Source organism: Pithys albifrons, chromosome 1, assembly GCF_047495875.1.
Source record: "Pithys albifrons albifrons isolate INPA30051 chromosome 1, PitAlb_v1, whole genome shotgun sequence".
NCBI lineage: Eukaryota > Metazoa > Chordata > Aves > Passeriformes > Thamnophilidae > Pithys > Pithys albifrons.
This window is the reverse complement of record NC_092458.1, coordinates 89,245,927-89,255,862: the sequence shown is the minus strand read 5'-3', so window position 1 is coordinate 89,255,862 and position 9,936 is coordinate 89,245,927. Positions and strand designations below refer to the sequence as shown.

Sequence of the window (9,936 nt, the reverse complement as noted above, 5' to 3'; positions counted from 1 at the left end):
TCTCTCTACTGCCTGTTTCTACATTAAAAAAATTAAATGAATTTAAAAGCCGAGATTTTTTTACCATGTCAAAACCAAATTGCTTCTTTTTTCTTTTCTTTTTTTTGTTATACATCAAAACTCCTCCCCAGCCAGGTCATTCACTGGGCCTCCTTTCTGTGCTTGCCTTCACTGTTACTGAGTTTCCCTGTGTCCTGCACTGTCCTCTCCCACTCTGCACCACAACTTATTTCCATCATTCTCTCTGCTTCTGGATTTGTGTCCAACTTAGAGCAAAATTTTCAAAAGGGACCTGCATGCCTTACATGTACCAGTAATGAGCCAAAAGTATTTTTCTCAGTTCGTGTATTTAAAAAGGGCTGATTAAGTTTTGTTGGCCAGGATGGTTTTGTTGGGTTTTTCCTATGAGACAGTTTTCCTAACAGCACATTGGCAGTGTGAGGATCCTTGCTTGATCTCCTGGATACTCCGAGGTAATATCTAATAATTAATACTCAGTTCTTCATACTGATTCTGAAAACAAATGTTGGTATTCAAAAAATGTATGCAACTTATTCTACTTCCTAAGGCTTTTTATCATTCTTATGATTTTTGTCCTTCCTTTTCTTCTCTTAAACTGTCTTATCTCTGTCCTCCCTAGAACTGTGGAACAATTATGTTATCAATTTTCTTCCTCTAGTACCCCCTGACTCCAAAGTCTTCTCTTTTTTTGCAAGTCTGTGACATTTTCTTCATCTTAATTATTTCATTTTTAACCTTATCTTTCCCTTTCCTATTTACAATTCATGTTGTTATCTTTCTTTTGGGTTTTATTAGCCTTTTTTTTCTCACTTTCATTGCCTGTGGTGCACATAGTATCAGGACATGACATTCTTCAAATACCTTCAGCTGGGTTTTGACTTTCCCTTATTCTCCAAAACTCTGTACTTACATCTTTACAGATTTGCTTCTCAGTTCCATCCTCTTTTTCATTTGTCTCCTTGCCACAGTCCTCATATATTTTGTTTCTCATAGAAAGCTATGTTCCTTTTTTTTTTTTCTGGCTACAGAAACCTATCAACTTTTCCAGTTTCATCATCAATGTATCCTTTATTTTTCAGAAGGGCATAAGTGAAGCTACAGTTATTCTTTGAACTTCACTGCAATCTTTTTATCGTTCACATGGGGAGTTCCTGTGAACACACAGGGATGAGCTCAAGTGAAAACAAAAAATATGTGGATCTCAGTGTAAGAAACAGAAGTGAACACTATTAACTTGCTTCACAGAACTGTATATACAAAAAGATGTACAAAATATTTACAAAAACCAAATCAGGAGTTAGAGTGGCTATCAGAGCTGTACTAAGCCCCCCTGGAGCATCTGCAAAATGAGATGATCCCTGTGCACACCTCAAGTGTGACCAAAGTGCAGCACTTTGGTGAGGTGTTACGAATTTTTAATCAGAACTGCACTAACTTTGTATTTTATATTGATTTTTTATTTTAGCTTGTACCCTTAGTTTGTCAGTGATCTTAGCCATGCATAGCTTTAGACAAAGAAGAATTTAATCCTGTAAGCTGAGCTTTAAGAAATAAACCAAAACCTTGTTTAGATTTAAGGCTAAGCTATAAGAAATAAATCAAAAAACCTGTCGAGGTTGAGGCTTGAAGCTGTAACATTGTTTAGTTAAAAGGAAATATAGGGCTGCAGAGATAAGAGCAACCCATTAGCTCTGTTAAATTCACCCAAAATATATCGCTTAATTTTGGGGAGAGGTCATCAGTTGTAAGTATATAAATCTGGAAACACAAAAGTCTCGTTGAACATGTCTTTCGTGGAATTACCCCAGTGTTCCCAGCGCTGAATAAAAGGAAGAATTGTGTTCTATTCTCTTGGATTTAGTTGTTTCTTAACTCAGTTTCCGCGGGGAAGGGAGAAGGGATTTCTCCCCGAGGAGGCCGCGGGGACCCGCCCCGGGGCCGAGCACCGACTCGCGCTGTGCCAGCCCCGGCACCGCCACCTCCCGGGACACTTCCAGAGCCAGTGTCCTGAGCTGGAAGGGACCCACAAGGATCGTCGAGCCCAACTCCTGGCACTGCACAGGACACCCCAAGTCACCATGTGCCGGAGAGCATCATCCAAACGCTTTCTGAACTCTGTCAGGCTTGGTGCTGTGACCACTGCCCAGCGGAGCTGTTCCAGTACCTGACCACCCTCTGGGTGAGGAACCTTTCCCTAATATCCAACCTAAACTTCCCCGACAGAGCTTCCTGCCGAACTTTGGGTCGATCCGATTGCTCACGCAGCGCTGAGGCTGCGCAACCAACTCCAGCCCTGTGCACCGGCCGGAGCTCTCTCCGTCCCTCCGTCCCTCCCTCCGTCCGTCCCTCGCCGCTCGTCGTTCCCGTCTCAGCTCCCGCCGCAGTGGGGCGGGGCCTCCCCGCCTGGCCCCGCCCACCCGCTTAACGGCCTTTCCCATTGGTGGGCGGCCGTGCCCATCCTCAGAGCGCACCAATCAGATGTCCCGGATCGCCCTCCCCGGGGCGGGGCACCCTGCCCGCCCCTCTCCCGCCCCTGTCCCGCGCTCCATCCACGCCCGCCCAGCGCATCCTCCGCAGCCAAGCGGGGCCCGGAGCGCCGCTGCCAATCCCCGGCGCTGCTCCGCCTGTCCCTTCTCCCTCTGCCCCGCACCCTGGCGCCGGGAGCGGAGAGGCGGGCGCCGGCTGCGCGCTGCTGCGGTGGGCGGGGCGTAAGGGAGGGAGGGAGGAGAAGGAGCAGGAGGAGGAGCAGGAGGAGGAGAAGGAGGAGCTGCGGCTGACGCCGGCGGAGGTTTCAGTACCTCGGAGAACGGCTGCGAGCGCGCCGGGCGGACGAGAGCCGCCGCCGCTCTCCGCTGCCCGCTCCCTGCCCGCTCCCTGCCCCGCTCCGCTCCCGCTCCTTCCCGCCGCGGGTGTCCCCGGAGCGGCCCCGCCGGGAGGCGCGGCAGCGGCACAGGCTCGGTGATCGGGACGGGCGAGGGGTCCGTCCCCGCAGGGACGGAACGGGTGGGCAGCCCGGTACGGCCGGGCGGGCTTAGGGGGTCTCTCGCTGCCATCGCTCGGTCCTCACGGAGCGGCGGTCGGGACGGCGAGGAGAGTGAGGGGGCTGTGTGCCGGCATCCTGCACGCCGCATCCCGAGACCCGCATCCCGAACCCCGAACCCTGCATCCTGAACCCCGCATCCCGCACCCCGCGGCGGGGCGGCCGCGCAGCCCCCGCGCCCGGAGCCCGAGGGGACAGAGGAGCACCGAGGGCGGCAGCGGCTCCCGGCGGTGCTGGGTGCGCAGGGAGCGGGGAGCGGGAGCCGCGGCAGCCGCTGGGAAGCGGGATCCGCTCCTGCGAAACCCCGGGGGCACAGGCACCCCCGGCTGAGAGGGGGTTGGAGGGGAAGGGGAAACTGAATGTAGACGAATTGTGGCAGTTTTGTTGACATAATCAAGTGCCGAAGGCAAATCTTAGGCAGATGAGGTAGAGGGATGGATCCCACTGTTTTGGATGCCGGCTTGAATTTTTTATTTACTTTTCTGTTTTGACCACTGCTAAATGTGGATTTTGTGAGCGAACCCGATGGCGGTTGTTCCATTGTTCCTTGTTTGAACGTAAATCCTAGTCCTGCTGCTTGTGGATTTTTTTCCTTTTTAATTTATTTTTTAAAAGGACCTGTCCAGGTAGCTTTTGCGTCTGACAAAATGAAGCCTTTGTATTTTTCAATCAATTACACCTAATATTGACATTCTGTTTGCTACAAGAGACTTAAAGTGCTGCCTCACTCAGAGGACCATTAAAGACTTTCTCGGTCGCTACATGTAGCTGAATGTGTTACGACACATCCTTTCTCCCCCCCAAATCTTCTGAAAGATTTTTCCAAAATGAAGAAATTTAATTTTCGCAAAGTTTTGGATGGTTTGACTGCCTCATCCCCTGGTGGAAGCAGTGGCGGTGGCAGTGGCAGTGGAAGTGGGGCCGGTGGTGGCTCCGTGCACCCAGGAGGGACTGCAGGGGCTGCAGGGACACCCAGAGAGGAGATCCAGGAGACGCTCACTTCAGACTATTTTCAGATCTGTAAGGTAAGGGCTGTATTTTTATTTTCTACGGAAATAGCAAAGGCTACATTGGGTCGGGGATGAGGAGGGGGGCAGTAATCTGATACCAATAAGCCTTTTTCTTGAGAACTGCAGTGGTTGTATAAGGACTTCGGGATGAAAAGGGAGATCTAGTGGATGTTTTTTTCTCTCTGCTGCAGAGTTGGGGTGGTCAGTAAATTCATAGAAATCTTGATTTCAGCATTCAGGGCCAAATCCGAAGTTCACACTTGAATCCCAAACTACTAACAAGATTGTGGGCAGGAAAGTAAATCAATTGGTTCTAGTACAGAGAACATTTTCAAGTCATTAGAAATTCAAAATTATATACATCTATTTCCCTTCCTTACTCTTCCCTTCCTCCCTGCCTTTCCTTGCTTTTTTCTTAAGAAAAAGACACAAGCTAGAAATAAAAGACAGTGCAGTGAATACTGAACATAGGACTTTAATTATTTGTGAAGGACTGGATGTGGCTGGAGATCATTATCATTAGCACTGGAGATTATGATTATATGACAATAAACTTAATGTGACAGCATAAATGCCACAAACTGCCAAATTTGTTTGGAATTGGTTTTTGTCAGGTCCTTTAGTGGAAATTTTCTTTGAGTAGAGAGCATAAGATATCCCTGTGTGGTTTGTTTTGTATCTGTTTTCTGCAATAAAGCTTTCAGTGGTGTTCTTAAATGTACCAGTAAAACAGTACAAACTATTTGGTACTTCTGACCAACTCTGAACTATGAAAATCCTACATTTGTAATGAAAACCAAAACCAGAAGGAGATATTATATTATAGTCCTCTGCTGTTATATTTAACTTTTATGTGAATTCAGTTGGTTTTACTAAAAGTTTTGTTTGCTTACTTGTTTTGATTAGAAGCTTCAAACCCAGATTTTTTAAGCAGTGCAATTTACATTATTAAGAATAGACTTCACCTATTCAGTTTACTTTCCTTTATTAACCACATAAGAATTGATTGGAAATTTAGATTATGGTCAATTACGGCATATTCTCATTTCTTTTTGTGTTTTGGGAAGAAGAAAGCAATAGAAACACCAAGACAAGCCCCTAAGTTTGTGTGCAGAGCTGGTCCTCCTGCAACACACATCTTCCCTCATCGCAGATATCACATTTCTAATTCTGTTTGGTTTTCAGCTACAGCCAGTGTCAAAACCCCTACAGAGTTCAAGGGAAGAAGGATGAGCCCCTATGACTTAAAGACTCAGAGATCTTTGGAATAGGTTTTACATAAACCTATTTTTTTAGTAGTTTTTTTAATAGTTCTTTGCCATCCTGAAGCAAAACAGGCCTATTGACTCAAGTTATTCTGTAGTTTAACAGAGTGTCAGTTATGAATGCATACCTGATTCCCAGGGTTGAATTTGACTCCTTTTGCTTTGGACAGTAATAATCGGCATTTTGTGAAACTCCAGGTATTCAGTGCAGTGTTTTCCCATTTTTGTCACTTCAGTAAAAAGATAATGCAAACAATCAAGATATATTACAGTATCATTAGAAGGTCTGACATTCTGAGACTTCTAAGTAAGGCTAAAACTCAACATTGTTCTTCATTTTCATTTGATGGGTTTGAAGTGATTTGATAGGTCTGAAGATCTGCATTTAGTGTAATATATTTTTATTTTGTATGGCATATTTGCAAAAATAAGCAACATAAGATGAAATGAAATTAATTTTTTGCCTGATCACCATTATTTCCCTTCCTTGGCTTGATATTACTTGAAGAGAGTTAGTGTTATGTTCTGACAGATCTACTTGGAAATAAATCTGGTAGATCTACTTGGAAATAGATCTACTTGGTGTGCAGGAGTATGTGATTTGAAGAAAATTTTAGTAGGCAATATTTGCCTGTCTTAGCTCTCGGGTTGAAATGTTCTCAACAAAGTAACTATTTGTACAGGAAAGCTTTTGGTTGCTCGCAGCAGCACTTGCTTATGAATGCATGTTACTGCAGAAGTCTATTGTATACAAAATACCAGCTTTGGGGTTTTTTCAAGAGACAAAGGTATGATGAAAGGAAACTTCCAAAATTCTAAGTGATTATATGCTCATAAAACACTGCAGTGTGTGTTCAATGGGGTCTCCTGACCCAGCTCCATTGCAGTTTAGTGACCTTAGGAGCACATTTGGATGGTCCCTGCACTGTGCCCTGTACGAGCTCCGGAGCCAGTGGGACCCGGCGCAGGCGCAACTCCCACCCTGCCTGCCTCAGAAGGCAGGAGCCCAGCCATAATTCGTACCCCAATCACTTCGAATTAAATTCAAAATACAGCAAGACGCACGTAATCCGAATTCTGTCTTCCCCAAGCTTTGGTTGTATAGAACTTTCGATATTTCAGTTGTGTGTTTTCAGGTTTGGTTACATAAGTTATCCAGGCTGCATATCCAAGGATCCATGATCTGTGATGCTGCTGCAGGTTTGGTTTGTTGTGATCTGCAGGACCAAGGCATGTGGTCTAACATTCTAAGTAGCACCTCAGACTGTTTTTCCTTTCTTTTCTGATTATGAAAATCTTCATTTTAATGGGAGACATAAAAGCTGACTCATACTTAAGAATTAAAGGGCCTTAGCCTGCAGTTTTTATGTAAATAAACTGCCTCTCTGAAGTTTGTGGGAGGTCTGCTTGACTGAAAGCACAGACCCAATCCTCTTCCAGAACACTGTTTTGATTGGTTATGCACCTGATTTCGTTGGTAACACACCTGAAAGCCATCTCTCCATTTTGTGACATTTTTAGGATGCTTACAACCACAGGGTCTTTTTGAGGTACAGATTACAACTTAATAGAAGTAAACTGAATATTACATTTTACACCAAAATGTTCATAATGACTTTTGGCATTTATATTTAACACATTAGTGTAATCTTCTGTATTAAAAGAATAAAATTTTTTAAACTATTGCATATGAACTAGCTATGGCCTGTTTTAAGCATGATAAATGTATATGTTGGTAGCTGTACCAATGAATAAGGGATACCATTTTAAAAGTGTTCAAACAATGTAAATTTTGTCATGCCTATTTTGTCACAACAGGAAGCTGAGGTACAGTTTATCTTATATCGAGGGGCTGCTCTTGGGATTTGGGTATCCAAGTGAAAGTCATGCAAATGTCGATTATAATTCACATTAATTGAACTGAATGTGTGAGATAGCAGCATCATCTGAAAGTTAGGCACAATCCAGTGGAATATACTAGTAAAGTCTGTATTAATTTCAATTGGAATAGGCCTAATTTCCTTGGGTTTTCTTCTTTCTTTCTTCCCTCTGTATGTATGTTTGGTTTTTTCTGGCATGGATTTTTTAGGCTTACCTGTGTTTGTCCAGAGCATTTAGAAACTAAAACACAGCACTGGGGAGAGATCTGCTATTAAAATAGGAAGTGAGAAGATCACAGTTAGGTTGTATTAAATCATTTCAGTAGAACTTTGAGCAGAGGACACCTAAAAGGAGAAAACAGTGACTTTATTACTTTTGCAGAAGATTGCTTGTTAGGGGATGACGCAGCTGAGAAAAACTGAATAAGAATGAAGATGTACATTTTTTGTGCATAGAGAATTTATTCTTCATGAAAATAAGTCTCCTGTATAGAACTACTCAACGTTTTCTTGAATAGCAATCATAGGGTAGAATTTGTAGAGCATGAGGTTAATAACTTAATGCAGAAAATGTTTGAAATCAAGACCTCAGTTAAGAGCACAATAACAGTTGCATTTTACTAGATGTACAGTTAAACTAGTCCAGTGTGTTTTCTTTAGCTTAGGCAGCAACTGGATACACTCAGAAAGGTTGAAGAACTGCCAAGTTGATCTTCTTCTCAAAGAATTACTCCCCAAATGCTGATGGTTATGGACTGCCTTTAAACCCCAAAGCATGAGATTCCTATTCTTTTTCAAACTGGTCTTCATGTTATTACTGGGTGGTCTTGCAATCTAATAAACATTCTTTTGAATCTTGCTGTGCTATTTGTATTGATGGTATGGTCATAGTTTCAGTATGCACATTACCCAGTCTTCATGCCAAACCCATGGAAGCTGGAATAGTTTAGGATTTTTGTTAAAACTGTTATGGAATCCCATGGCCAATTGTGCCTTCCTAGTCCTACTTACCTTGAAAAAACAGGCCTTGAACCTACAGTCAATCAGTAGCCAATTTAAATACCTTAATTATGTGGATTTCCTGTCAGGTAGTCTTAAATCTTAATTCCCAGAGTTTACAGATGGTAATACCTTATTTTGTCAACCTATGAGGGTAAACATTTAGTCCTTCTGACAGCAGTCAAGTAGATACTTCAACTGCACATGCAACATGACACTACTGTTCGGTGATAATAGAGAGAAAATGAATTTTGGAATGGCAATGAAAGCATAATGCTGCAGGGGCACATAATTCTGGTTTTGGCTACGAATAATAAAAGCTTTGATATAAGCTTTCCCATAGTACTTTAGTTGGCTTAAGCTGTTTGGTTAGTCTGTCTTGTTTCATGCAGGAAACAAAAGATAAAATGTGTGTAAAATGCTCCATTTTGGAGAAAACACATTTTAAAATTAGTATGAACAAAACACATTTTAAAATTAGTATGAACTCTTACTTGTAAGTGCTCAGAGTTCATTTCATGCTTCAATGGTAAATCAGATAATGGTGGGAAGGATTTTTTCCAATATACTGAGGTATGGATCTAATGTTAGATGCAAACCCCTATTCTGTTTAAAACTACAGAGTCACAAATGGATCTTCTAAATTAAACGATAGTAATTTTATGACATTTTTTATGACTATAATGTATTTTTATTTTTTAAATGTTAGTATTAATTAGAAATAGGACTTATCCATGGTAAAGAGCATACCATATTAAAATCTTCTTTTTAAAGAACTTTGAAGATTTTAAGGTACTTGTAGTATAAGAGGATTCACTTGTTTGGGGTTTTTTTTGAAAATATCTAATCACTATGTCTGGTTGTTAATCAAATATTAATCCTGAATGCATTAATGCAGACCCTTCATATCCAACACAATATAAGACTTTTAAGACTGCAAAACAAAACACTCAAAGGTTCCACATTTCTTAAATAAGTTTGTTTGCACTGAGAACTTTTAATTACATGACCCCAGATTTCTTCTTTAGGTTTAATTTAGCCAAACAAATAGTGTTTGCTCATTGAAAAGCACTCCAGTATTTCTTTGCATACTTAGAAGTCAGAGCATGTCTGAATATTAAGTTCCCTATGGACTTTTGCAACAGAAGTGCTCACCACTGTGGTTCTGAAAGCTTTATAAACGTTAATGAATTGACCTTCACAGCATTTCTGTGAGATGGAGATGATATTATTCCTGCTGTACAGATGCCACAGAAAATCCAAAATGCCAGACTCTTTAGTGTCCACTGTTTTGAGTTTGCAGCTTGACCTGCTTTGCATCTGTTTTTGTTCTAACACATTTAGCACTTTTGTACCACATCTTCTCACTGTGCCTCCCATTGTTTCACATTCTGTTGCACATATTGTACACAACTACAGAGTGATTTTTAGGCTAGTTGCTCATATTGTTAATTTATATATCCACCTTATGTAGCCAAAATGGCTCTGAATTCACTTTCTGTCTCAAATGACTGCAGATGGATTTCTGGTCCCACACTGGACTTGTGAATTGCACCTAAGGTATATGAATATCATCAACCTCCAGTATCTCAAAGGGGTCAATCACAAGATGGGAAAAGGATGTGAAAATCTTAATTCATGGCCCCTGGCTTGCTCACTTATAAAACTAAATGATAACAGCATTGGTAGAATTTCTTTTCTGCAATTTTCTGTCTGAGTTA

The 9,936-nt window shown here is 42.2% G+C and overlaps 1 protein-coding gene across 5 annotated transcripts in view; it reads left to right on the top strand.

Moving 5' to 3' along the window:
- Positions 1-2,770: 2,770 nt before the first annotated feature.
- The window catches only part of STXBP5L (syntaxin binding protein 5L), a 207,439-nt gene continuing 200,273 nt past the window's right edge, over positions 2,771-9,936 (top strand). For all 5 annotated transcript variants that reach the window (XM_071559888.1, XM_071559870.1, XM_071559861.1 and 2 more), the window contains exon 1: positions 2,771-4,086. In XM_071559888.1, the coding sequence (XP_071415989.1) occupies positions 3,889-4,086 (198 nt within the window). In that variant the 5' untranslated portion in view covers positions 2,771-3,888. The remainder of the gene's footprint in view (positions 4,087-9,936) is intronic.